General features: G+C 36.2%; 4 protein-coding genes across 14 annotated transcripts; 1 reads left to right on the top strand and 3 right to left on the bottom strand.

The window, feature by feature from the left end:
* The first annotated feature begins 1,254 nt into the window (after positions 1-1,254).
* Positions 1,255-6,261, top strand: LOC140784716 (ras-related protein Rab5A). The gene is made up of 7 exons (XM_073132246.1): positions 1,255-1,404; positions 1,867-1,944; positions 2,046-2,213; positions 3,673-3,721; positions 4,718-4,791; positions 5,592-5,685; positions 5,928-6,261. Exons 1-7 carry the CDS (start codon positions 1,366-1,368, stop codon positions 6,029-6,031), a joined length of 606 nt encoding a protein of 201 aa, XP_072988347.1. The 5' UTR covers positions 1,255-1,365; the 3' UTR covers positions 6,032-6,261.
* Positions 6,262-7,039: 778 nt separating this feature from the next.
* On the bottom strand, positions 7,040-8,653 carry LOC140784608 (probable aspartyl protease At4g16563). The gene has a single exon (XM_073132100.1). It carries the CDS (start codon positions 8,639-8,641, stop codon positions 7,220-7,222), a length of 1,422 nt encoding a protein of 473 aa, XP_072988201.1. The 5' UTR covers positions 8,642-8,653; the 3' UTR covers positions 7,040-7,219.
* A 1,045-nt stretch (positions 8,654-9,698) lies between these two features.
* On the bottom strand, positions 9,699-17,040 carry LOC140784817 (uncharacterized). 11 transcript variants are annotated; one of them, XM_073132390.1, is made up of 12 exons: positions 16,804-17,013; positions 16,397-16,468; positions 15,852-15,920; positions 15,085-15,118; positions 13,619-13,734; positions 11,994-12,082; positions 11,776-11,911; positions 11,590-11,664; positions 11,319-11,440; positions 11,151-11,226; positions 10,196-10,255; positions 9,699-10,107 (listed from the first exon to the last, which is right to left on the bottom strand). In XM_073132390.1, the coding sequence occupies exons 5-12, from the start codon at positions 13,730-13,732 to the stop codon at positions 9,979-9,981; spliced, it is 801 nt and encodes a 266-aa protein (XP_072988491.1). In that variant the 5' UTR covers positions 13,733-13,734; positions 15,085-15,118; positions 15,852-15,920; positions 16,397-16,468; positions 16,804-17,013; the 3' UTR covers positions 9,699-9,978. The 11 variants fall into 11 exon arrangements, with proteins under 11 accessions (XP_072988491.1, XP_072988484.1, XP_072988486.1 ...); XM_073132383.1 differs by lacking the exon at positions 15,085-15,118 and having other exon boundaries at positions 13,619-13,768; XM_073132385.1 differs by lacking the exon at positions 15,085-15,118 and having other exon boundaries at positions 13,619-13,755.
* Positions 17,041-22,028: 4,988 nt separating this feature from the next.
* Positions 22,029-25,227, bottom strand: LOC140784590 (protein argonaute 2-like). The gene is made up of 3 exons (XM_073132082.1): positions 23,680-25,227; positions 22,811-23,603; positions 22,029-22,717 (listed from the first exon to the last, which is right to left on the bottom strand). The coding sequence occupies exons 1-3, from the start codon at positions 24,741-24,743 to the stop codon at positions 22,073-22,075; spliced, it is 2,502 nt and encodes an 833-aa protein (XP_072988183.1). The 5' UTR covers positions 24,744-25,227; the 3' UTR covers positions 22,029-22,072.
* Between the last annotated feature and the right edge of the window lie 1,766 nt (positions 25,228-26,993).

Raw genomic sequence — 26,993 nt, 5'->3', positions numbered from 1 at the left:
ATATTAAACTTCAGAAAATATTTATTGACATATTTCCAAAGCATAGTGAAATCTATGCATATCTTTTTCTTTTATTTTTCTTCTCCAGTTGTAAGTTGTGATTTTTAATTATCCAGTTTGGAGATTTATAATATCGTGTCTTAGACTGTTTGATCAGGGACGGTTCTTCATTAATATTTTTTTCCTCGTGCCATTGAGTTCTGATTCTATCTTTTTTTTTATTTATATATTATACTTTTATCGTAATTATTTGGATCCTAATGAAAATTCTAAATAATCTACAGGATTTACCTAAAGTGCATTGATAAGGCTTAGAGATTCGGATATATAAAAAAGATTAAAAAGTTAGCAACGCACAAGAATATAAAAACAGCGTGTGATCATACCTAAGTCCATTTGCTATGTTTGTAGCACAACAGTTTAAATTTTACAATCATCCAGAGATACGGTCATGCGCAAGACACGGTAGGACGGAGAGTACTTGGTATCGGGGGAAGAGACTCCGGAGAATGCCTCGAGATCTTCAAAACTCCATTATTTTTTTTACAAGTCCTTCCCTTTTTTTAAAAAAAGAAGAAGAAGAAAATAAACAGTTTGTTGCTGTTTATTATTCAATATAAATTGCTGCAAAAAAGAATAATATATAATATATTATTCAATATAAATTGCTGCAAAAAAGTAAGGTGTTATCAATCCGAGTTGTATTTAAACTTAGCTTAAAAGTAGTTTTAAGTCTAAGCTAAAATTTCGACTTAAATTAAGTTGGAATTGAATTCAGTTTGAATCAAGCTTAAATTATATCAAATATATATATATATATAAATAGAGCCTTATTAAGCTTCGGTTAAAATTAAATTCGTATATAATCTAACTAATTAAGCTTAACACGTTCCAGAAACGAGCCAAACTTGATTAATTTTTAGGGCCGACCTCGCCGGCTCGCCGTGTTGGCCAAGCTCATTTTCTTGCTTCCACGCCCGACTTGGTAGACCAGCGGTTTCCAATCGACCGGCTCCGCTGATGGCCACGTGTCATCCTTCGCTCTCAAGTTTAACAAAAATAAATAGAACTCTATTCCAGTGCTCTCAATTGGCTAGTTTCGGTAACCAGTTCTTATATATCCAACGGCTCTATTAATTCAGTGAACCCCGCAATGAACGGTCCACGATACTTCCTTTGAGGGAAAGAAGAGAGTTCCGCAGGATTAGTAGAATGGAGTTCCATATATATATATATATATATATACACACACACATATGTTAAAATTATTTATATTAGAAAGTCTCTTTTACTTCGCAACACCGTCCCGAAGGTTAGAAAATAAAAATATTCCCTGCTGCTTCCTGCGCTTTGGGGATCGAATCCATGACGACTGCTGGAAACACGATCAGAAACGCTAAATTGGTAACTTCTTTCTCTTCGTTAATCTCGGAAACTCTTAATGAAATTTTCGCGTCGTCTGTGTTGCGTCGATCGGAAAAATTGATGTTTTTCTAATTGGAATCACATTTTCGCTAGCTATTTCGGCGTGATCGAGAATTGGATATTCAACGATCGTGTTGATTTCGAGTATTTTTCTCATAGTTGGTTCCTTCTAGGCCTAATTCAGCTGATTTCTTGGTAGTTAGAAGGGAATAGTTGTATGATATCCATGCTTAATTTTATCTCCTATACTAATTATTGTTGTCTAAAATTAAAATAAATAAATAAAAACTAAGTATCTGTGGAGGGTTTAATTATTGTCTATTCTGGTTGTATGTTGATGTCGGTTCAATTGCTCTGTTCTCCTTTATACCTGTATACTTTGTTGGTTTATCGTTGTGAAGCATAATTTTTCTTTTGTTTACTTATTGTTTCTTAAATTAGGTTCTTCTTGGAGATGTGGGAGCTGGGAAGTCTAGTCTGGTTTTGCGATTTGTGAAAGGCCAGTTTGTTGAATTCCAGGTTGGCTGTAGATTAGAACTTTAGAAAGTGCAGTGATTTTCTTCTATTTTATTTTGTTCTGCTACATTTGATTCTTATATTTTTCTTGATTTGGGTTGCAGGAGTCAACCATAGGTGCTGCGTTCTTCTCGCAGACATTGGCAGTTAATGATGAAACAGTTAAGTTTGAGATCTGGGATACTGCAGGACAGGAGAGATATCATAGCTTGGCCCCCATGTACTACAGAGGAGCTGCAGCTGCCATTATTGTGTTTGACATAACGAATGCGGTTAGTGAAAAATCAAAATAGTTGCTCTATGAATGATATAAATCTACTCATTCTTGGATTTTGTTTTTTATAACATGCTTAAATTCTACCTGGTTGGAGAAGGTTCTCCTTGAAATAAGTACATTGTCATAAATTAGAGGCCAAGTTGATGCAATTTCTGTATTTCAGCTTGAGAAGGACTTTTGCACTTCCTACTATTTAGCATACACAGTTGTATGTTTTCATACAACAAGAAAGGTGATGATATATGTTGCCACAATGTAATAAATTTGTCAACATTTCTTTTATCATAATGCTCATATTTACTTAGGTTTTTTTGTAAGTTTCCTGTTCTATTTTACTTTGAATTTTGCTAAAAGAAGAAGACATAATTGACAATTATGTGATGAGATGGGTTATGAATATGGAATGAGAGTGGCTGAGTTGTATCACCTCAAAAGATCTGGATATGAAAAATTTTAAATTTATAAAAGTTTTGGAATATGGAGTAAGAGTTACTGCTGAAGGCAAAAGGATCAGAAAACATATCTTAGCTCCATCTGTAATTCTGAAATAAAGAGGAATGAAAAATAGATTGTAAGTTAAAAGATCACCAACTAGAACGATGAGACAAAGCTTATTATAAAAAAATACAGAACTTCTTCATTGTCACTAGATGTCTGAGAAAGCGTTGCTAGATATCTAAAAAGGAACCAGCATACTAGAGTATGTCTGCTTACAATGAAACACGAGTACCAAGTAGTAATCATGGAGGTACCAAGTAGCTGATTAAACATAACTGGTATCAAAATATTCTGGAGGGTGTGATAGAGAGTCTGATCACCACAGTTGATGTTGGCAGATCGTCGGAGACGATTACAGTGATGTTTCATTTCTCACACTGGTTTAAAGAACTATTCTCTAGTCGCAATTCTATGGGGTCGGCTACTCATGTATCAGTTAGTTTTGCTGCAGAATATTGAGTGCTAGTGTAGGAAGGATTAAATATGCATGGCCTATCATTGTGCTTAGTTTTCTAGTTTCCTTCTATCTTGCAGTTTACTAGTCGCTATACTCTCTCTTGGGAGATGTTCTAGTTTGAAGGATGTATACCTTTGTGTGACTTATCATTGAGCATTTTGGGCTCTTGATGTCATTTGCAGTTAGCTGGACTTCATGTACAAATTTATGAATTTTTTTTTAAGTTGAAAAAAGAGTTGGTTCAGTTGGTGATTTAGTGCTAGTGAAGAGCATGGCAAACACTGAAATTGAGCTGATAAGCAGTTACAGTTTTGGCATTTTTTGAGTGTTTTACATTGACAGACATGTCAAATAGATACTAATGTGAAGTGTTCATGATGGTGAATTAATTAGTTCCTTTTATTCTGAATTGAACTGTTCTAGATTTTGTAATGTATTCATTTCCAATCTAGAATATTTTTGGTTCTCTCTTGGAAGTCTCATAGCTTTCCTATTGCAGACCTCATTCACACGTGCAAAGAAATGGGTTCAAGAACTTCAATCTCAAGGTAGTACATTCTTTTTTGTTTAGATATATCCTTTTTAAAAAATAAAATAGGATTTCCCTTTATTCTCAGATGCAAGCCTTATATTTTCTAAACATATACTTATATTTACTGACCATGCTCCTAGCAAATTCTTGTACTCCTTGGATGCAGCATCAACCAGAATCAATATGTATTGTATTCTTTCTAAATATATCCTGAATACTTTAGAGGGAAGGTGATATTTAATTTAAGGGCATGCCGATGATAACATTATTGAAGTATTATATATCATATCAATTAGACTTCGCTATTTATTTTGAATGAACTGAGCATTCTTTTATGAAAATGTGGAACTTAAATGACTGGCATAGTGGGGCACTTACTTCTACATGTTATTGTTTGGATATAGACCATTGATAATTAGTTTAGAGGACCTTTATATGTGTGTATCTACTATCATTCTGAAAGCAATTTTCTTACGTATGTTTCGATGGTTTTGTTATGAATGCTATACCATTTTTTATGAACAAATTGAACATGTTTCAGTACTATAGTCATGTATAGAAATGGTACATATAGAACTTCAGTTATTGTTGTATCCCTATTGTGGTACTTTTGAGAAGATATCTGCGTATCTATACAACGCCATATATATAATTGACCGCATTGGGCTGTTACTTATTGATCTTTTTTTCTTTTCTTCCTTCTTTCTATGTCTTCACTGGTTTGGTTGCTGGGGATCTATTTTTGTGTGATTATTTATGTGCATTTATTTTGTTGTTTTTTTATGCGTGCCTCTAAGTTTCGGGTGCTTTTGTTGATCTTATTGAAGAATCAATTTAGCCATCATTTAGTGCAGCATAAAGTTCGAAAAGCCATAACATTTGAATGCCATAATTGTTGCTTTCTGTCAATATGAAAACAACATAAGTGCTGTATATTTCTTATGGATTTGTGAAGTTTTTGCTATGTGCACTAGTGTAACTTAATTCTGCTTAATGTATACTGCGGTTTTAGGTAATCCAAGTACAATAATGGCTCTGGCAGGGAACAAAGCCGACATGATAGAAGCCAGACAAGTGTCTGCAGAGGTAATTATTTATATTAAGAATTTAAGGCCTTCTGTTCTACATCTGCAACTTAGGATATCCACTGCTATCTCCTTGCTGAGAAGTTTATTCACTGAAGCATGACTAGTGAAATAAAATCAAAAGCTAATGAAAATATACTCAATTTTCTATTAGCTATTTGTGATAGTACTGATGTGAAACAAATGGATCGTTAGGATTCTAGGAATGATGATGGTGAAAGAAAAAGAAAAAGAATGGAGTTTCACACCTCCATTTTCAATTAGGATTTCACACCAAAAACTCACATTCGAGATCTCAAATTTTTTTTTTCATTTCTTCATTAACCCCGATTGAGTAAACAGTTGGCCTATTTAGACCTTACAAATGACAATAAGCAAATAACATTCTAAACAATTGTGAAAAAATAAATATATTTCTAAACACCATAAATAACAAATGTATAATAAAAACACTTGACTTAAGACTAATTTTCTGAAGGAGGAACTGCACTGATACATGCGCCTGTGTATTATGTCAGTGATGTCAGCATCAAATACCTAATAGGCTAATGCAATGTAGATCGCTCTCGTCTGATTTTCCAGTGAGCAGTAACTGAGAAAGTGTAAGCAATCCTGCTTGTGCCATTATCTTCTTTTTTCTCCTTTTTTAGTTAGTAATTACTGCTAATGCAAGTGGATATATTCATCAGACAGATTACTAGAATTAAACGTACTTAAACAGATAGTAGCATTATTCCTTGAGAAAAAGATTTATGCCGACAATGCTGTACCCTAATTACTTTTCGATCTTTGTGGTTTCAGGAAGCCCAAACATATGCTCAGGAGAATGGTCTTTTCTTCATGGAAACTTCTGCAAAGACAGCAATCAATGTTAATGACATTTTCTATGAAATTGGTAAGGCCTTTTTATTGATGTGATCAATAAAAGAAGCATGAATTGAACTGGTAGGATATAAGACTGCTGATGTACAACGGGTCATATAAATTGGCTCACTCAAGTTCCAGTGTTGCTCTTGCACGTCCAGTATTTTATACTGCTGTTTCTTCATGCAATATATATAGGATGTCAAAACGATTGCTAGATATTTTCAAGCAGTATCATCCAAATTATAACATTTTATCGTTTTCACTTTTCAGCAAAGAGGTTGCTGCAAGGAAGACCAGATCAGAACCCTCAAGGAATGATCCTCACGCAGAGGCCGGCTGAGAGAATAGTCAACTCATCTTCTTGCTGCTCATAGTGTGTACTACTGACTGACCGCAATTGTTATTAAGCGAGTGCCTAAGAGGACTATACGTAGCAAAACTATCACCCTGTTTGAGATGTGGCTATTTACTTTCGTGGTGTTAGAATTCTATCATCATAAATGTGAATATTAGAATATTATCAGCAAAACAATTGCTCCGTTTGAATGTATCTTGGTGGCTAGGGTCACATGCTTGAGATATGCACTAAATTTTAACTGTCAAAGTTTCTTATCCTCCTTCCCCATCTGACCAGATTCAGAGGCTATGCAACTATATAGAGTACTCAAACAGGGCATTAGCTTTTAAATGAAAGACAATCTTGCTGATATTTGACTTGTAGATTCTATGATCCCATGGTTTTGCAATGACATTGACACTTTACAGGCAACTCCTGCATTTTGTTGTTTGCATATCTGAATAATTGAATATTGTGCGAAGGTAATGTGAATTATTAACTAGAGTTTTGACAATATTAAACTAAGCGTTTGGTTAGTGTATAAGCCTTGAACGTGAATAAGAGAGATATGTATAGATTGATATAAAAAGGGGTGTGATAACTTTGGTTAAAAAAAGGCTGTAACTTCACATTTTCTCACCATGCATAACCTAAAGCTATGCACCTTGATCATATTTATGCATATTTCTAGAACGAGAGTAATGTTTGAGTCTTATTTACAAATAAGAGGAAGTTAACTTCCCTACTCCGGCTCCTCCATGGTTTACTCTGCGCAGGAAAAAAAATCCTGCTAATTTGATTGTCCATGTAGAGTAGTAAACAACATCCATTTGCAGTCTGATAAAAAGAGTTTTATAAGTTTATTGTCAAAGTGTAACCAGGAAGTTTTATAGGAGTAAGTTAATTATCCTCAAAAAGTCTGGAAAGGGATGGGCTAACTGATTAAAATTAGTGTTACAAGCATGGCAACAATAGTTGGCTGCTTTTAGAACAACTCTTATGGGTTATTAAGCACATTACATCACCATCTACAAACCTTTCAACTGTACTTCCAACCAAGCAGTCCCCATCAAATGAGGATATTAATCCATCCAAATCCAAAAAAAGAAAAAAAGAAGTAAAGGTGCAATTTACATTAAAGAAAGTTTTAATATCCTTCTGAGCTCAAAACTACATCACCTGCTTTATTTTACCTATTACTTCTTGTTCTTTTATACCTCAACTCCTAATGGAGACCATAGAATGTGGCAGAGGAGGCACAGTCCACAAGTTGGAAGCCAATCCTTTCCTTTGCTAGATCATAAACCACCTCCACATTCTGCTGCTGAAAGCTCCCAAAAATCCCTGCAGGCCCATAGTCTTCATCATCCATGCATTGGAACAATAAGCACTTCACCACCATAGAGTTCTTTGGAGCACTCATTGGATAGAAGCAGTTCTCCTTAGGCAATGTAAGCTTCACATTATTGAGAAAATAAAATGTCATGATAGGGATATCATCTGAACATGAGTCATTGGAGCATAGAATCTCGTAACAGAGATCGAATCCGGTTCGCTCCTCGTACTCTTTCGATCTCTCATATGTAATCTTTGAGCTCAAAGATGAGAGCAGGAGTGAGAATAATGGCTCAGGGAGATGAGTATATGTTGTCCCAGTGTCAATTAGCATCCCTCCATTCCCTTCTGGATCAAATCCCCTCAAGATAGTAGGAGCCTCAATAGTTGTATCATTACCAACATCAATGGCCTCTAGGCCAATGTAATAGTAATTTGGGTACATAGGACTATTCATCATAGGTGTGAATTGAAAGCTTTCCTTTGAGGAGATTGCAAGGTCACCTACAACAAGAGGACTAGTAACACTTGGATTGTTGGCAAACTTAAACCCCAAGAAACAATGAGAGAATCCCTTGTTAAGAAAACCAAGTTGAGAGGTAAGAGAAAGTGATCCTTTTCCAAACCCTGCAATGCCAATTGGCTCTCTAAATGAAGAACCAACACAACCAAAACAGAAGCTTGGTACTTCTGTTGAGACTTTTGGGTCAACCCCATGAACTCTAAGTGTGTCCCTTGAGAGGCTACCAATGACTACTCCACCTGCACCATAAGTGTAGGAGAAGGAAGGGCATGGCCTTGGACAATTACCCCTCACAAGGGTACTAATTGAGCATCCAGCGACCGCGCACGGATCGTAGGGGTTGTCGGAGCTATGGACATCAGTGCACAAGGGGTTGGTGCAGAGAACTCTAGTACATGAAGAGGATTGATAAGGTGAGAAGGTGTCAACTAGCTTATTATAGTTCCTATACTCATCGCATTCCATGCAATCAAAGCTAATGTTACCACAAGGGACCCAGGTCAGGTCACTGCCAGTATCCATGTATACTTGTAGGATTTTGGGGGGTGTGCCTAAGTTTAAGGAGAACAAGTAACCATCTCTGTATCCTCTTAAAGGTTCTATCATGTCTATGGCATTAGGTAGTTCTGAGACTTCTAGTGTCTTGGATGATGGATGAAGAGATCTAGAATGGGTTAAGCTCAAGACAAGAGAGCTGTGATTCATATGTTTTGCATAAGAATTGGTGCCTATATTAAGGAGGAGGAGGAGGAGAAAGATAGAAATTGGAGTGAGAATGAAAGGTGGCATCTTCTCTTCTTCTGTGATGGAGTGAGGACAAGGGGAAGAGTGTTTATAAGTAAACAGAGGCCAGAATTAATCGAATATCATTATAGAATTAAGGAAAACTGGGATTTATTCTGTCTGATCAAAGACCCATTTCAAAGTCAGAAAGAATTGGTACTGGGTATTGAATGGGTGGTAACTGCACTGCCAACTAAAAAGATTTTCACGTGCATGGCTAATAGAGAGCTTTTTAAGACAAGCTAGGAGAATAAGAACTGCGCCAGAAGAAGAACAAGTTCTCTTCGACCAGCACATAGAATTAAGAAAGCAAAGTTATAAGATTCCCCACAAAAAAAGGAGTGGTTTTCTAAGCTACTTTTTGTCCTTTATAATTGTTGTGGGATATGAGGATCATTTTCTTGTTTACATGCGCATGCGTGGAGTTTTCTTTCTTCTGTCTTCCATAACAGATGAGAAAGAAAGCTACAAAGGGGGTCTTGTCCTACAGTAGCTTGTTTTGAGGGAAAGGGTCAAGGAATGGAGCATGCAGATGAAGTAGGCATCGTCACATTCTTCACATACAACTTTGAGACGGTGGAAGGGATATGGACTAGTGAAGGGACAAATGGAGATGAGGTTTCTACGCCTAAAGGAGTGATTTCTTTTTTCAATGGTAGACGAAGCACTCACAAACTTATGATGGGGTTTTTACAATTTAATTACATTTGTTTTTTTTTTATTATTATTATTTACAACAATGAATGAACTACCCCTTGATAAGGGGGGAGACATATCATATGCGGATTAGTACACTAACATGTACCTTATATGTAAAAACCGCTCTACTATAATAGACCACAACTTTTATGTCTAGAAAATAAAAATTTAAAGAATGAAAGAAAGAAAAACTGATGGAAAAGTAGGAAGGTGTGTATACAAGTATATCATTCACCTTTTGATCAGTATAATTCTTAAGGTTTCTGAAATTATTTGATGCATATTTAAAATGAGATTCAAACTAACAGAAAGGTTTCTGAAGTAGGAAGGTATATAAATATTACTTTGCTTTGGAGAATGAACATAAACATAAAGTATAGGTTACCATACTTGATCAGCCATATCCAGAGGATGCACAGTACAACAGAAATTTCAATAGGGATAAATTATAGTTGCATTAATATACAGCAACTAACTGAAAAGGGTTAATCTCCTCTAATCTAATGCCTTTTCTAGTTAACTACATTTTTTTCCTATTCACTTTCATCACCTAATATATCCACGACTTGTACATAAGAACGTAGAATGGTTATGCCAAAATACAGATGATTGTAGAATTCCCACAATGTCGACATCCACGGTCTTCACTGCCGCTTCGCCAAGGTTTTCTTCAGTCCTTTTACAATCTTTCCAAACCACATCATATTCATGACAAACAGTGTGGTTGGGGCAAGAACCGTTAGTAGATAACCAAAGGTATGCAATTGCAGGATCTGTCATAATGTGAATGTGTTAAAATATAATGGTAACAAGGAGTTACACACAAAGTCATTGCTAATAAGTGACGGTAGAAAGCAGTACCTGATCATAGCGCAAGTAGATGTGATAAAACAAGTAGATGAACAAAAATACTCTTGCTACCTGCAAAAGGTGCCTTTCATTAAACAAGCTCTAAAATATACTGCACAGATTATCTAAAAAAAATATATAATGCTCGTGGAGATCAGGAAGTTGTGCCCATATGCATATATACAACAACAACAAAAAAATGCAAAAATAAAGTAAAAGAATGCACAGAAAATAAAAGAACTTTATAAATAACGATTAACCATTCATGGCAGAAGAGCCAAAAATGTGCAAAAGGAAGATACTTTAGCAATTGGGGAATATGTAGAAATGCACCGGAGATCCATTATATCATCTTTGATAGTGCATGTTCATTAAAAGATGCAACGTTTTGAATCAACCAAGAGTAGCGCACATAGACACCTTACAATCTGCTATCCTACGCCCAACAAAGACAACTTGGGTAAGACATTGGTCTCCATGCAAAGCATAAAGACGGCATAGAACCTAAAAAGGATAACTGAAGTGGTTCAATTTCAAATTGACCTTTTGCCCCCAAAACAAAAAGAATAAACATAAAGTAAATTCGACAGATAAGTTCAACTCCACTCAACACCGTGGGGAATTGAAGTTTGTAACCTCATTCTTCGATGGGAGCTACACAAAGTCACAAACTCTCCAAGCACATACTTCTAAACTTTCTGGCCAGTGGTAGGGTCCAATATGACCAAATGCTTGTTGGAAGCTGCTGATCAATTGTGCAGCATACACTATGCTGCTATTGGACACTAAACCAAATCAACATATACTATATAAAATCTGCTATTTTTCATCCACGAATTTCTTTTAATATGTTGATGTATAGCCATCCAAAATGGCATTGCCAGTATTTGAATTTATCTGATACTGTCTTAGCATGATTGCAAATCCCCATTCCACAAGAGTAGTAAAATGCAATCCTTACACTTACCAACCATGCGAAGAACATTGCAACACCATTAACCAGATAGGCTCTGGATCTCTTCATTCCTGCAGTGTCAAGAAACCTTGAACAAAGAACTCAAATGTCAATACGCAAGAATAAATACACTTGTGAGATATCTTATATAGTGTGATCTGGTAATTTCCACAAATCTACCATCTCAAATTGACTCCTGGGGTGGTTGATTCCGAGATGAGAACCATATATGTGTATAACTGCACTTCCCCCGACAACATTGCATAAGCTACAGAAATTAGAGAAAGCATGTGATGGAGAACCTGAAAAGATAACATCATGAAAAAGTTAGTGATGGTTTTGATTTTTGAAACACAAGACCTAAATGATTAAAGATGAAAATGGATGAACTATGGAATCTTATCAGATGATTTCTTCATGCTTATTTGTAGATATGAAAATGGTTACTAACATATTCCATTCCACCAAGGGAAGGATAGAGCCAAAGTATCATAGCAAGGTCTGTGATGAAGTAACCAACGGAAACCTGTCAAATATGGGATTGCCATCATAATATTAACATAAAAAACAGATCGCAATAACTAGAGTACAGATCTAGGCTAAATTGAGTAATAGCAAAGTAAAAGGAAGTTGTTACCCCTAATGCAAATGTAGACAGGTTTGAGCTTCGGAATATTACTAATCCTTCAAGTTGATCAGAAAAAAGATCTGACAATAGAAGCAGGTACAATGACATAACTGTGATAAAAATGGCATGGGCAGTAGACATACCCCTACAAAAGGTCCAAATACTTATCAATAAAGTTCAAAAGAAAAGAGCATAGGAGGAAATAAAACATCTGATGTAAAGCTCACCGGTTATTCCACTCAATGCGTTGCATCTTTGTCATAGAAGCATAGCCCTTGAAGTACAATGGGCTGACTAGCTGTGTCGTGTCATATGCCTAAGCAAGAAAAGGCAGACCCTTGTCAAAATAAATGAGACGATTAAAAGAGCTATCACGTATAGTATGGGACCATGACAAATGAGAAAAAGATCAACTGCATAACACTTAACAAATGTTTTACATGACACAATTTGCACCTTCATAAACAAAAATGAAAAAATAATTGAATATGTGTGCAGTGGGGTTAGGCCTTGTTTGCTTGATGCATTTGAGATGAATTGAAGTTCATCTCAAATGGATGAACTTCAATTCACTCAAAAGCTACAAGTTTTGGACTGTTGGAAGCTCTAGTGCATCCAGAAAGTCTCCAGCATGGAAGGCGTAATAATCCTTGGATGCAAAACTAAACATTTAACACAACTTTTGTGCTATCAATATATCCTGTTGAAGCAATTTTTGTTTCTCTCTCTCGTATGAAAGCATATGTATCCTGTAGAGCTCCCTAGCTTTTACAACAATAATTTCATGACAATCCTTTATAAAGCCTACCAGGTTACCCCTCATAAAGTTATATTGAAATGCTTTCTGCTTGATATTTATATGCACTCCTCTTAATTCAGAAGATCCTTACCAGATAAAATCTACCAAAGACAACAGGATGCATATTTCTTTTGTCAACCTTAACCAATTACATGTAGCTTTCAGAATGTTTTCTTAATCCAAATAAGTTGATAAGTTTTAAGCAAATCTTTTGAACACCACTGTGGTAACATTATTAGCAAAAATCACTGTCACCTCAACTTATTCGTTGATAGGCATCTCAACTGATTAATAGCCTATTTAACATTTCTCAGTAATTGGATAGTGCACAATTCTTCCACAGATGGTCAAGTTTCTTTGATCAGTTTATTTCCTCTGCGGTGAGTGGCTCATTCCCAGCAGATCATCTTGCACATCTTCACTTGGTATCTAATAAGCCTACTGGACAGCTTTTCAATTTAATACATATTATAAGAATAAAATACATCTGTTTTTGAACATTTGATAAAGAAAGCACATACAGTAACTTTCCAAAGAACTTTAGATATCAATGACTCAATCAAAATTGACAGATCAGGGTACAACAAAATTATTAGGCACTTGTTGGTCCAAAACAGAAATTTCTCTGCATGTCCCAGAAAGAACAATCAGAAACCGCCTCCTATAGTAATTACACGATGTCATCAAGGAAATTGACATTTTGAATAGTACTTACATAATAAATTTTTAGAAGAGATGTTATATGCTGCTGTGTGGGTAAGTTTCTCGATACTTCTTATCCAAGGCCATTATTGCAGATTCATGTTCGATAGCAATTGTTTCTATTATTTATTGACTAAATATAACACAAAACAGTACTTCAAAAACAGAAAGGTTCTTTTAAATGTAAAAAGAATATGTTATGATTTGTTTATCAACTATTCTATAAGCATCATATTGTGCTCCACTCTGATAAATAGTCATCTTCACAGACAATTTTGACTAGCAATCTTTTGATGTCATGTTGACACACTCAAATTTACCAAATAAAAAATAAAAGGCAAATGAAAATACCATCTTGCACATTAAAACGCCAGAAAGCACGGAGGTATATGGGACAAATGGATCTGCTAGCAAGTAGTCCTTGACCAATGCCTCTGCTTGGTACTTGTAGGATTTAATTGCCATCTCTGAAGTCATAGAGACCTGCACTGTAAGATATATCTTGATCCAATAGTCTAATCAGTTGAGATAAATAAGCCAAACATCTTACTTGAAATCCAAAAAGACTAAATATTGTTCATCGAGATACTCAATGCAAAATTTAATGCATACATCCAGCAGTCCAAAACAAATGTAAGATAATAAATCAGAGGCTATTATACAATAGCCTCTTTTGCCTCCTCAAATATATGATTACATGTATCAGGCTATCAGCACACTCCTTAATACATAAATAAACTCACATAAAATTTCACAAGGCAAAACTTATCTATAGAGTTCCTCTTATCCTTAAAATTTCCAACATTGTAACTAAGAAGGTTTGTTCTCGACATATTGCATGCCCCAAATTGATTTTCTCAGTCTAATACTCCATAAGTAAACTAATCTATCAAGTTGAAAATCATGCTTTACTATGATATTTCTAGAGGAAAGCTAGGTATCCAGACCTAGATCACCACATTAATCTCTTGATTGATGATTGCAATGGCAAAGAGAAACCGGCTTCTTAGGTAGAAAGAAAACAAGAAAAGCCAAATCTATTTTTGGACTGCATACTGTGGCTCATTGCATCAAAAAGGCAGTTGTACATTAGAAGGGATCTTGTATTTACATTTTAAAATGCCAATTCTGTAAGGAGTCTCCTTAAACCTCATTCGTGATCTTCCTATTTGGACCTCATTCGTGATCTTCCTATTTGCTTTGTTGTTGTAGTAAGTACTGCTCATAAACATATTTGCATCTCTAGATTCTACACCTCTATCCATTCCTACTTCACACAATATTGAGTAGTCAAGCTCAAGCAGAGTATGGATAAGAGTTCAAGCTTGTCTTTTATCTTAATTGAATCAGCTTATCTTTTGACCTGTATCTACTAGGAATATTTGCTTATTTTTAAACTTAAGTCTTGTTTACTTTGCCATTGCTGGATAAAGTTGAAGCACATTCTGACACTTAACTTGAAAGGGCATATAATGTGTACAAAATCCTCTCTCCGTTAGTGAAAGAGATGGAGGGGATCACTTTATGCATAAGAACAAAAGTTTGGATATAATCCAATCATCTGAGTGTAGAATCAAAGGTTGACAGTATAGTGGAAAAGAAGTCCCCTACAGAAGGAAAAAATGATTAAAATTGAATCAACAGTTCATTTGTTCTGTGTACTTTATTTTGAACACCGAGCGTGTTTCAAAACTCACAGTTCTCCACTATGAGAGCACTTGACAAATTTTTCAAGAACTTGATTCACTTATAATGATGTGTAAGAGCTCTCTTCCAGATCATTGTATAAAAACAGGAGTTTGTGTACATCACTTTACCTCTCAATGTAAGAACCTCCAAGTTGATCAGCCTCTAAAAGAAAATGCCAAAAGTTAAGCCAAGAAATGAGACAACAAGATAAAATTTGAACCTCTTTATGTGGAGTAGGACTTCGTTATTTATCTTAGCTAACAAACCACTATATAAACAAGCATAATAGAGGAAAGAAAGAGAGGAAGTGCAGAAGATGGGGCAAAGGCAATTATAGGAGAATAGAAAGGCACAAAAGAGTAATAGATCTCAAGCTTTGAAGTCATTGTTTTCAAGGACTCCTCCCACATATGTAGGTCAGCTACAGAGAAGAGTAAAAAGTTGAGAAGGTTCCATAAAAAGATAGAGCAAAATTTATGACTGGCTATTGACATGACATTAATCAGTCAGATATATGTCCCAAGTTTCTAATGAAAGAAAATGCAAGTAATGTACTTCTCTACAAGCTGTAAGATCACTGCTAGCAAGATTGCAAGAAAGCATATCTATACAGCAATACTTATCGTTATCTTGATCAAGCAACTAAGAAATAACTACCTTTAAATCATTAACATGTAAAGATCAAGATAATCAAGGGAAAAGATAACATTCTCTAAAAATCACCCACATGGTAATTCACCCATGCACCACGATTCTAATAGAGACAAAGTTCCTTTACGATAATTTTATGAAGTGAAAAAATTTATCCATTTCTTTAAATTTGCTAAGTGCTAAACCAGTAAATCCAACACAGCCTAATATATTTCCTCCTCTCCTCTCCTTTCCCATTACTTACATGTCTTTAGCAGAAATTTGTCTCAAGTTACTCAACCAAGAATCCAGAGCAACGCTTAACACAGCCCCCCTGTTATAAGATCGCATATGTTGAGATGTAATAATGGTCAAGCCACACTCAGCTGCCTGAACTTCAAAATATACTACATACGAAGTAGCATAAGCAGACATGTCTTTTATTAATAGGTTTAAGAATATCAAAATTTGTACTAATACAACTTCAAAGCTGAATCACATGTACTGTAAGATACACAATTCTCGAGTAATACAGTGCAGAAACCAAATAAATTGCACATGAGAAAAGGTTGAAGTTTGGGAAGTTACCAAAGATTCAAGTAATCGAGATATCAATAAACCTACTCTGACACAGAAAAAGGACATAAAACCCAACACAGCCGCATGAAGAAAAATAACCCAGTACATAAAAATGCACAATAATTGGCATTGCAAAGAAGGCAGGCAGAGTAACCAAGTACAACTCCTTTAATAATAGAAGTTGCAATAAAGAAGAACTGCCATAATCAAGAAAAAGAAAATGAGATTTACCTGAAATGTTACGTACTCCACCGACAACTTCGCACTTCCCAATGGAGATACTACTCACCTACACGACCAAGTCTAGGACCAATCCAAGAAAAAAAACGAACACGAATCAGTGCATTGTGAATAAGCAAAGAACATATACAATCAAAACCCGCATGCCCAAAAATCAAAACAAGATAAAAGAGAAAAAATTGTCCCCAAGAAAACACCAAAATCCATCAAAACCCGAAGAAACGGAACCAAGGAAAGAATCCCAAAACGCTAAACAAGAAAAGGACTAAGACCCATCACGGAACTCGCCCAATTTGATCTAACCACCGCCTATCCACCGCAAAGAACACCGAGCCAAAGAGCAAGAGAGTGATCGAGCGGGGTAAAGAAAGAATAAGAGGAAGAGCGCAGCGCGATACCTCGGATTGCGCCTACGGGATTACGGATTGGGAGGGAGCGTTCGGTGGGAATAGAGTTGGATTGGAGAGGAAGGGATTGAAACGGACGCTACGCATCGGCCAACAAAAGAATCAGGGGAAGAAGAAGAAGAAGAAGAAGAGGAGGGAGAAGAGAGATAACAACAAAACCCCATATGTTTCTATTATTTCTTCTACATACCAAGAAATCATAAAGGCGAATAGGCGACGCCATGCCCATTAATACGAGAGGCGTCCATTTAATAAAGTAGTTATGATTTGCGTATTCATTTCCTCTAGAGTTTTCTTTTTTCTTTTTTATATATTATATATATATATATATATTCTAGAAATGTACTATTTGCAACACACCCCCTGACTATTTCTAATATGCGAAAAACAAAAAATTCTCCTTATTTGACATTTTCTGGGGTAAAAATTTCAAATGCCCTCGTTATGCATATTAATATCATGGGCTTATGTGACTTCAAATGCGACGAATAAATAGTACACCGAGGATTCGGTGACTCATATCGACATTTATTTGACACCTTCGATTATATATGTTCAAATTTTATTTTATTTTTAGGTGCAATTAAATTTATAGGTTATACGTGATTAATATGTTAGCATCCATGAGTTAACTCTCGCTTGAAGACGAGGGATGGTCATTATCAATGAATCTTAGTTGCGTGGTAAACATGGTGTTTCTAGTCCAATAAAATTACCCAAGAAGTCAGCGATTTAAGGGAATAATAATCTCTAAAAGGAAAAAAAAAAAAAAAAGAAGAAGAAAGGGAATAATGAATTTATTTTTCTATTCCCTAAATAAAGGTAGAGTTTTTGGTCAAACACTCATTATTAAGGCAAGCCATTTCCGTTATCTTATTGACTATTTTTAGGGGAAAAAATGGCTTCTTAAGCCATTTGTGTTTACATTGATTTTATCTTTTCTTTTCTTTTTTATAATCATAGAGAGCTATTAATCATATTCTAACTAATTAAAAGTGGTGAATTTAGTTTCATTATTATACTACAAGACGCTAATTTGCAACCAATTCTTGTTTAGATTTGCATCAAAGAAGTTATGGATTTAAAATTTTAAACTACCATTTTAAAGTCTCCTTCTTTAAATCCATTATATCTATTACGGATTTATTGGTTAAAATAGGATAACAGTATTGACGCAGTAATATAATATTATTATTTTTTAAATAAAATTATTCTCTCTTTCACAGAAGTTATTGGTTTTGGCCAAATTTGGATTGTCTACTTGCTTACGATATGTTGTCTAAGTGGACCCCATAATATTTATTGAATTTATTTTCTTATTGTTATTCTTAAACCTCCTTTGTCAAGGCGTTATTAATAATTTATACAGAAAAAAAAATTAATGATTTATTCTGTAAACGCGAGTTGCCTTTCACCTGTCAGCCTTAACACCGCTATATAATTGTATCCAAGAAAAAATTATTAAAAACACCTCATTTCTGCCTTTATTTTCATTTAAATCCTTCCAAATATTTATCTTTTATCATTAGACTCTATACTTTGCTTTTAATATCTCAAAAAGATTCTGCCTTTAGTTTTCTTGATAAATATAGAACAGTCTTAATACCCATAAAGTACATTTAAAGTGCAAGATAAAAATAAAAGAGAATTAAGTATTTTAACTTTTGGCTTTAAAAAGTAATGGATAATTCTCTATTCGCTTGGCTGTTGTTGGAGTAAAGTTAACTCCAAGTGATTTTAAAGCATTAAGTGTAAATTATAGAGATTAAATAGTAAATATTCATATGGTAGAATTTATATAATACTAATAAAAATATAGAGTGTTTTTAATAAATTTAAAAAGAAATTAATTTGGGTAAACATTTGCATGCAGCATCCATCCGGATTTTAGTGATTTTATGATTCAACATCACTCTTACATTTTTTTTATTTATTTATCAGTTGTTTCCCACTTATTAAGGTCTTGTCTCATTATATATATATATATATATATGTGTGTGTGTGTGTGTGTGTGTATAAATAAGTCTCTAACTTAGATCTTAAACTTAATCTCGCACTAATTGAAATAATTTAAACTCCGTTTTTATGAGGCATTGTCATCTGCGAGCTCAATAAAAAATTGAAAGATTTTGATGTAACCACCAATAATAACTAGAATCTAGGTTAAGATATTGCTAAAACTAGAGGAATGCAAGGAGCGATGAAGGTAAGAAAGAAGAGTTATAGCTTATAAGTAATAACTTTCCCTTGTGCAACGAATGCTATATAGGTATTGTTGGTTGTGGAATTAAATATATGCAATCAAGTTTTTCTATATAATTGCCACTTGGGACTGTTTGGTTGCGTCAAGATTAAAACTTTTGCTTGAAAAATTCTCAGAGATCGTCTGTCTACTTCCTTGATTCTCTTGCTCATTCATTGTACCATATTAATGGCTAATTTTTTTTTTTGGAAAGAGCCACAGTGAGCTTGTTTTTCGACTTCAGTCTCCTCTTCCCTTTATTGTTTCCTTGCCTCTACTAGGGATTTCTTCATCTTTTGTTTTCCTAATTAGGACCCTCGAGTATCACTTTTTCCATTCTCGCCCATCGGGATCCCTAGGATGCCCCCACCCTTCGCTTCTTTCTTGAAGCTTAGAGTGTAAAATATTAGATTAAAATAATTGGACTATGAAATCATATAACATCTGATAGTTTTCAAAATCTACTTGCCCAGAACCCTCCTTAATTCCTACTAACCCAATGATAGAAGAAGGATAAGTAAAAATGAGAGCTGGAGGGGCACGAAGAAAGATTCTTACTTGGATAGGAGATGTGAAAGACCTCTTTTGTTCGAGTTACATTTGCTCATCTCACTAACCTCTCAATTGCATTGTGGGGGCCGCTTATAAATCCATTCAAGCAATTCATAAAAAAAAAATATAGTATTTTCTTAATTTAATTTAGTTTTATTTGCGATTAGTTAGATTCATCTAACAAAATAATAGTTTTGATAGAGCTTATGCGAGGGCAATTATGATAGTTTAAAAAATATAGTGACAATTATGATGTTCTAATTTTTTTTTTTACCAAAATTAGGTAAAAGTCTCTCTCTCTCTCTATTTATAGTTCTTGTAAAATAAATACAAATAAACTATCACATCATTTACAACTTGTACGGCAACCACAAACTCAAGATTCTACATTAGTCAAAACCTCGTGTGGGTCAGTCTAGAGGTGGTGTTGGATATGCATCAACATTAATCATGCACATCTGAAGCCCCTGATCACATTTTGCTCAAATCTTACGGCATCCTATATTTCCTTTCGAGCACGATTAAAAGTATCACAAGTGTGTGATAAATGAACTAGTGCATGCACATACACATCCAAATGTCGTGCCCGAACCAATCCGTATACTTAGATTGTGCCGAACCTAAGAGGAATGTTGAAGTTTAAGTTTCATAGCATCCATTGGGTGGTTAGGTTGTAAATTCAATGAACCAACTAACATGAGTTATTCCTTCTCAAAGTATCGACTTGTCTTTAATCATCTTAAATGAGCCCCAACAACAGTTATTGCATGGGCACGTGCGAATGATGTAAAACGTCAACAATGTAGTCTCTATTATTATAAATGATGTGCCCATGACTCATGAGCTCTCCCATGCATGATGCGTGGTCCAATCAAGGAAAAGGACATCTTAAGGACCAGAAACTTTCGAGTTAAAAAGAGTAATCGCTTCCAAGTGGAAGGATGGATGGCTGCAGTGATAAATGAAGTGATGCTGATGAAGAGAAAAATATCTGACATGCATCTATTTTGGATCGTAAAGGAATGAAAGCAAATTTGATCCTCCTTCTACAATGATACATATCTATTTTGGATCGTAAAGGAATGAAAGCAAATTTGATCCTCCTTGTACAATGATACATATGACTGTTAAATATATTTTATTCTCTCGTACTTTGAATAAAAAATTTGGACGTAAAATATTTTATGTTCAATCTATAAAATAAAGTTCAGAGAATTTTTACAAAATAAAATATATTTAACTCAATAAATAACCAAATCTTACTGTAAAAAGGAGCTCTAGTTTTGTCCCAGACTAGCTGTAATAAAAGTATAATTATCCAAGAATAAATGGATAAGTCTGTCTAAAATAAGTAGATTATTTTATCCTTAGAAATTGAAGGATGATAAAAAAAACTTCCAGTTAATTTTATAGAGTATCATATAATTTCAGTGGATGAATAATTTCATGAGTCTTTTAATGATGTGAGAACATATTGAGCAGAAGCTTCGATTTCTATGAACTAATTTGACTTCAAATTTACCAGCTAATTTGTAAATTATCAAAATTTCCTTGAAACTATGTACTCTGCTTCTCAAATATGCTCTTTAATCTAATGTAAACCTACTGCAACTTTCAGAATTTCCCATAGATAGATAATTCTATAAGGTCCAAATGATACAAACTTAATATATATAAGATTAAAGGGGAAATATGGTCTAAACCCTTTAGAAGCTCTAGCATTTAACACAAACACACGCCCAATGAAAGAAAAAGGCACGTGCATAAAAAAAAAGAGAGAATACAAGAGCTTAAAGTCCAACAAAAATAGGGCAAACGCATCTCAAAATCTTCTTCGTTACAAATAATTATTAAGAAAAATCCACATACCACGGACCTAGGCATTGCATGGGCATGATCAAACAGCCCAGCCCACCTGTGCCCGGTTCTGTTTGGACCGAGCTAAGCCCAGCCTGAGCCCGAACTACTAATGGGCGGCACGGGCCAGCACTTTGCCCGTTCGGCCCAGTCCAAAAGTCCGTCCATCGACTCAACTCGAAAGCCTAGTCTGGAAGCTCACCCGTCAACCTGCACGAAAGTCTACTTGGACACGCATGAAAGTCTGTCCGTTCTATACTGTTTAAAAATAATTTTAACATATAATTTTTTTTCTAAAAAAAGAGGGGAACAAAAATATTTAAAAATAATAATAAGTTAACGGTAAAAAAAATTCTAAACAATGGTAGTTTTGATGCTAGGGAAAGAGGTAAAATCGTATGCGAAAGCTCATCCCCTCCTTCAAAACAATTATTTAAGTTTAGCGGATTGCAGAGGGAGAAAGGAGAAACAGATAAGAGGGGAGCAATCTAACACAATGGGTGGTGCACAAACCCAGCAGACCCACCCCGTGGGGGTGAAATAAATCACCTCCGGAAAAAGAATATAAAAAAATCAAAATCAAAATTTAACCCAAATTATTGTCTTATCTCAAGCATAGAACATCCCAGTCTCAACTCTCTCATGCAACTTGGGAAGCACGGCATGATCAAAAGAAGTTAACCGGCGAGTCGACAAGCCCTCAAAATATAGCCTCCCTCTGTAAGCCACGAGGTCCGCATAGTACACTGGTGGGACTAACGACACCGGCTTGGTGCACCTAGCAAATGTGAAGCAAAGGTCATAAATTAGCTTCTGCATCTCGTCTGAAGTGAATCCATGCTCATCATGCAACACATAGTAGTGCGTCGGCTTGCTCGCTCCGAGGCTTCCAAAATGGCTACAGAGGTAGAAATTGAATGCCAGTGGGTCAACAATCCCAGTGTCCACTACTGTCCCTGGTGGAACGTTGCCAATGCCATTCTTGGTCCTGCGTTGCCCTGACACTGAGACATCTTTTAGGAAAGGGAATAGACGTGTGTGGTGGCGTTTTTGGGCAACCACCACTGTAATGGTTGGTGAGTATTGTTCTGTTTCTATGGAAGACTTGAGGTCTTTGAGCTCCTTGTTTAGCACCATGTCGAATTGCCCGTCGCTGACGCCGTCGCGGAAGTAGACGATCTTCTCCGGCCGTACTCCGTTGATCCCGGCGTACCTTTCGACTAGCTCTTTGCACATTTCGCCAAGCTCGAGTATCTGTTGGGTTTTATAAATTCGAACGTAACATTAAGACGAAGTTATTTTTAAAATCTACCTAGAATTGGTTCCCGACATATAAAGTTGTGTTACCTGCTCGACGCGGTGTTTCTGGCACCGGACCCTGGAGATATACTTGTGGGGCTGCGGGTAGTTGACGGTCGCCACAACCGCCGCGATCGACGGGCTGGTCGTGTTCCGACACGGCGGATGGTTCACGTCGGCGCCGATGAGCATGAAGGGGCGGTCGGACATGCGAGGGAGAGGATCGTATAGCTCCACGTTGGTGCCACCAAGCTTGGCATTAATCTTTAGAGCAAGATTGCCGAGATACTTATCCTTTTTGGCCCTATCGTTTGCCTGGTAGCTAATGCAGCATTGCGTCATGATCCCCAGCTCAGTCTCGCATATGAGCTTTAGACTCTTGTAACCAGGATGGCGACCTGCCATGGCGCAGATGAGCAGCTGAATTGGATGCCCGTTTGGTGTCTGCTTTGCCTTCTTTAGCTCTCCATAGAGCCGTCTATAGCTGGAGAGTGCAGCCATACTGGATTCTTGTACAAAGGCAGGGTCCTTGTTGATTTGGATACCATGGTGACGCAACCGTTCGACGAGGTTCTCAGTGAAAAAAGAGGTGTCAAGTCTTCGCTGGCTTGAGTTGGATGGCTTTGCACTGAAGTCTAGAATAGCCCAGTGTTCCAATTTCTGGCCTTCTAGTAGCTTGTTCTTCATCAGGTTCCATTGGCAGTCTCCATCTTGGCTTCTAAATTTGTAGAACTTGCCCCTTAGATTCTTCAGCCTTAGATTTGGGCACTCCAGGACTCGGCCTGTCACCTGGGTCATGTCACTGATGATCCCTATCTTGAACTTTTTAGCCAGCTCTCCCCTGTTTTCTTACAAAGTTTATATACTAGACATTGAAATTAGAAGAGGGCAAAAGGTTTAACATAGAGGATAGATACCTGCAAGGCCCATCTTTTGCATGAACCATTTCAATGATCATCTTTTTCCTTCTCATCGGATGAACTGAAGCTACCTGCCTCAGTGCCCTCTCTTCCTCCCCTCTTAGCCTATCTCTTGGGTACCTCTGCCCTTCTACCAATTCGCAGAACTCCATAGGCACAAAATTCATCTGGTTCTTGCTCAAGTCCAAGCAAGGCAGCCTCCTGAATTTGATCTCAATCAGATACCTGTTCTTGTAGTAATCCACAAGATTCACCTCCTTGTCCAAACGATCATCTCTGAACACAATCTTCTCCGTAACCAAACTTGTCAGGCCAAGAGCTGTGAACTTCTCTTTACTTCTTCGATGTGTTACGGTCACCTGCAGTCCATTTAAAGCTTCCTTTACAGCTGATCTCTCACTCTCTGTTAGTTGAGTCATTTCGTCGAACGGGAGACCCAAATGTTCGTTGAGGAATTGGAGCACCGGGCCGGAATTGATGAATGGCGTGATCGAGTAGTTGATGCGAAGTACCGGACCAGTCTCAGTGCTTGCAAGTGTTTGTTGCAAGCCAAGCAGAGCTGTGATGCCTCTTCCAAGCTGGAAAGCTCGATTCGTAGAGTATATATTTCTCCTGCATGCAATCTTTTGCTTTAGCGAGTCCTCTCTTACAATGACGTTTAGGCCTTGTAAGAGTTCTCCTGGTATAGGTCGGTCTCTAAGGTGGCTAAGCTCTATCTTCTTCTTGAACTCAATTCCGACGACAAATTTTCGGCCGCGTAGGTCTACTTCAAATTCGCCGGTCGGCAGTCGCACGGCGCCGAAGAGATTGCTTTCGCCATCGTAGGCAATTGACGACGGCGGAAACTTCTTCTGGTGGGCCCTGAACAGCTCATTCTTGATTGATAACTTCTCGAATCTTGAAACCTCGTAAATCTTCTCGGTTTTCGCAAGTGTCCTGGGCTTGATATGGATGAGGTAGTGAAGAATCACGGCTTTCTCGTTGTACGTAATGAGGAAATGATTGACGGAGAGATCTAAGGTTCTAGCGCACGATGACCCTCCTCGGTCCGGCCGCCGCATCGGTAATAGTGCCCCGCCGCCATCTGCTACGCCTAATAGCACGACACACAAAATAACAAGGAATTTATCAGTACGTTGAAATGATCATAACATTTCTATGATTGATGCAAAATTTATAACACTCTTACTATCCATGGCAGTGAATGATGTAAGGTATGAAAGAATCAGAGAGGTGAGAGATTCATGTATAGGTGTATAAAGTGAAATTATTGTCCTCCCTTACTGCTTAAGATAATTCTAATGATAGGCTGGAAGAACAAAGATTTAAATATGACAAAAAAAGACAGGATATATCAATGTTCTACATTAGAACATTCATAGAAAAAGCCGGAAATAAGTCTCTAAAACAAACATCTCTAACAGAAGACTCTTGAAATATATAGCTTTGTTTCCTATGATGGTATTTGGATTCTAGTTCCTGGTGATGTTGCATGTTGTAGGCCTATTCTAAACTTATAATTGGATATCTTTTGTCTCTTTCTAGAGTTAAGAAAATAAAAATATATGATAGCTATAAATAATTGTTGATGATGTATCTTTCTCTACATATTCTATTTCTGTGACTTGAGCATTAAGTGTGATGGACAAAGGAGAAGGAAAGTTTTTAATCATACAAATGGGTTAGTCTATTTTATGTTATGTCACCACTAACATTTTTTTAAATCAGCATTAGCAGTACGTTCTTCTAATGTTGAAAGTGAAGTTCGTAAAGCAAAAATTAGATTACTAGTCTCTGTCAACTGAAATTTTTAGAGTAATTGGTGATTGAATATAGTATTTGAGTATGATATTCTTAGTGAAAGTATATTATTGCTGTCATAAAATTCTATTCAATAAGGATTAATGCAAAGGTTTTGCATGATAATTGAATGATGGGTTGATCATAGAGTGAATTTTCTTTTTCTTGCTTAAAGAGATGTCAGTACTTTAACATGCATACATCCCAACTCAAGCTTCACCACAACTAGTAGCATCTCTACCTGCCTTTGTTCATTAAATGCTCATATGAAAGGCATTTCTATCTTTCACTGGCACATTATGATAAAGAAAGCATTATGAAAAAGAGAGGAAAAGTAAAGGCATCTCTTCAATTTCTCCTCTTTTTTTCCCATCAAACAATCTCTTCAGTCTCTTAGAATGGTGTAGCCTTAGTGCTCCTCATAGACTATCACTTGGTCTAAATGAATAATGATCTGATAGCATCATTCTCCAATTCCCTCAAAAGAGAACCTTTTTTATCACTCGCATGCCAAGAACTATTAAGCATTTATGTTGTATTTGTTTGGTCTAGTGAAAAATAACAGGACATCACTAAGATGGGTGGAGCGTATACTTCCACTTAGATAGGAGTTACATGGTTAGTTTAAGCATGAGAAATGGAGGTAGACGCAGAGGAAAGAGAAGTTTATCCAGTAGTGCTGCACATATATAATCCTGAGCACTTTGAGAGAAGCTTATTCACAGTTCATCATATGAATACTTTGCAAGAAGCTTATGGAGCAGCATGCAAATATTTTCTTACAAGTAGGGACCAAGAAATTCCCAAAGTGCTTTGTTTTAAATGATAGATGTGGAAGTAGTAATTTAGAGTGGGGAGTAAACTAGGAAAAGAGAGCTCGCAAATATTCAAAGGATTGGAGAAATATTGGAACTGCCTTTTTTATTTCGGAGAACAAATAGGGTGTCAACTGGAGAAGTTATGATATGCGCATCTGATATGATGTTTCCGCAATGAAATAATAACCAAGACTTTTGCTCATCTTAGGAGGCAAAATAGGCAGCAAAACAATTGTCAAGACTGTCCACTGTCAACTTTTTTGCTCACTTACAACTATAATAAAGAGCAAGCAGCATGTCCTATATTTTTGGCAGCTCCACTTTTCACTTCTATGACCAACAAGAAGTATAAATAATATACTGTGACTGCACAAACCACCGGGACGCAACTAATGAGGAGTCCATATTAATTTGCAATGAGAAAATGTAAGTAGCTTATGATTTAATATGCACCAGAATGCAACAATGCAACTGATCAAAATTACTCTTGATAAGTGATAACTATATCTACATGTAGAGTGAGTCCATGCCAAGTAAACCTTGAAAGCTGAAAACCATCTAGAATCCAAGATTTACAGGAAAAAAAGAACCACATTAAAATTGCTCGACGGAACAACCGTATCTGCTCTTAGAGGAATGAATACTCATCTAAAGGACAGGTAATACATTTTGCACTGGAGCATTGGCAACTAG

Source organism: Typha latifolia, chromosome 3 (assembly GCF_019914945.1).
Source record: "Typha latifolia isolate L0001 chromosome 3, TyphaL0001v2, whole genome shotgun sequence".
In the NCBI taxonomy this organism is placed as follows: Eukaryota; Viridiplantae; Streptophyta; class Magnoliopsida; order Poales; family Typhaceae; genus Typha; species Typha latifolia.
Note: the sequence above shows the minus strand (reverse complement) of the source record. Positions and strands in the feature narration are given on the sequence as shown.

Bases quoted from the DNA above. Each gene is read 5' to 3' on its own strand.
- LOC140784817 (XM_073132392.1), bottom strand. From the start codon at position 13,744: ATGACTTCAGAGATGGCAATTAAATCCTACAAGTACCAAGCAGAGGCA. The intron at 12,083-13,618 runs GTATTTTCATTT...TTTCTTGCTTAG, and splicing joins GCGTTTTAATGTGCAAGATG to GCATATGACACGACACAGCT. The intron at 10,256-11,150 runs GTAAGTGTAAGG...CACCTTTTGCAG, and splicing joins CAATGTTCTTCGCATGGTTG to GTAGCAAGAGTATTTTTGTT.
- LOC140784716 (XM_073132246.1), top strand. From the start codon at position 1,366: ATGACGACTGCTGGAAACACGATCAGAAACGCTAAATTG. The intron at 1,405-1,866 runs GTAACTTCTTTC...TTCTTAAATTAG, and splicing joins CGATCAGAAACGCTAAATTG to GTTCTTCTTGGAGATGTGGG. The intron at 3,722-4,717 runs GTAGTACATTCT...CTGCGGTTTTAG, and splicing joins TCAAGAACTTCAATCTCAAG to GTAATCCAAGTACAATAATG.
- LOC140784608 (XM_073132100.1), bottom strand. From the start codon at position 8,641: ATGCCACCTTTCATTCTCACTCCAATTTCTATCTTTCTCCTCCTCCTC.
- LOC140784590 (XM_073132082.1), bottom strand. From the start codon at position 24,743: ATGCGGCGGCCGGACCGAGGAGGGTCATCGTGCGCTAGAACCTTAGAT. The intron at 23,604-23,679 runs GTATCTATCCTC...GTAAGAAAACAG, and splicing joins GCAAAAGATGGGCCTTGCAG to GGGAGAGCTGGCTAAAAAGT. The intron at 22,718-22,810 runs GTAACACAACTT...AAAACCCAACAG, and splicing joins AGAAACACCGCGTCGAGCAG to ATACTCGAGCTTGGCGAAAT.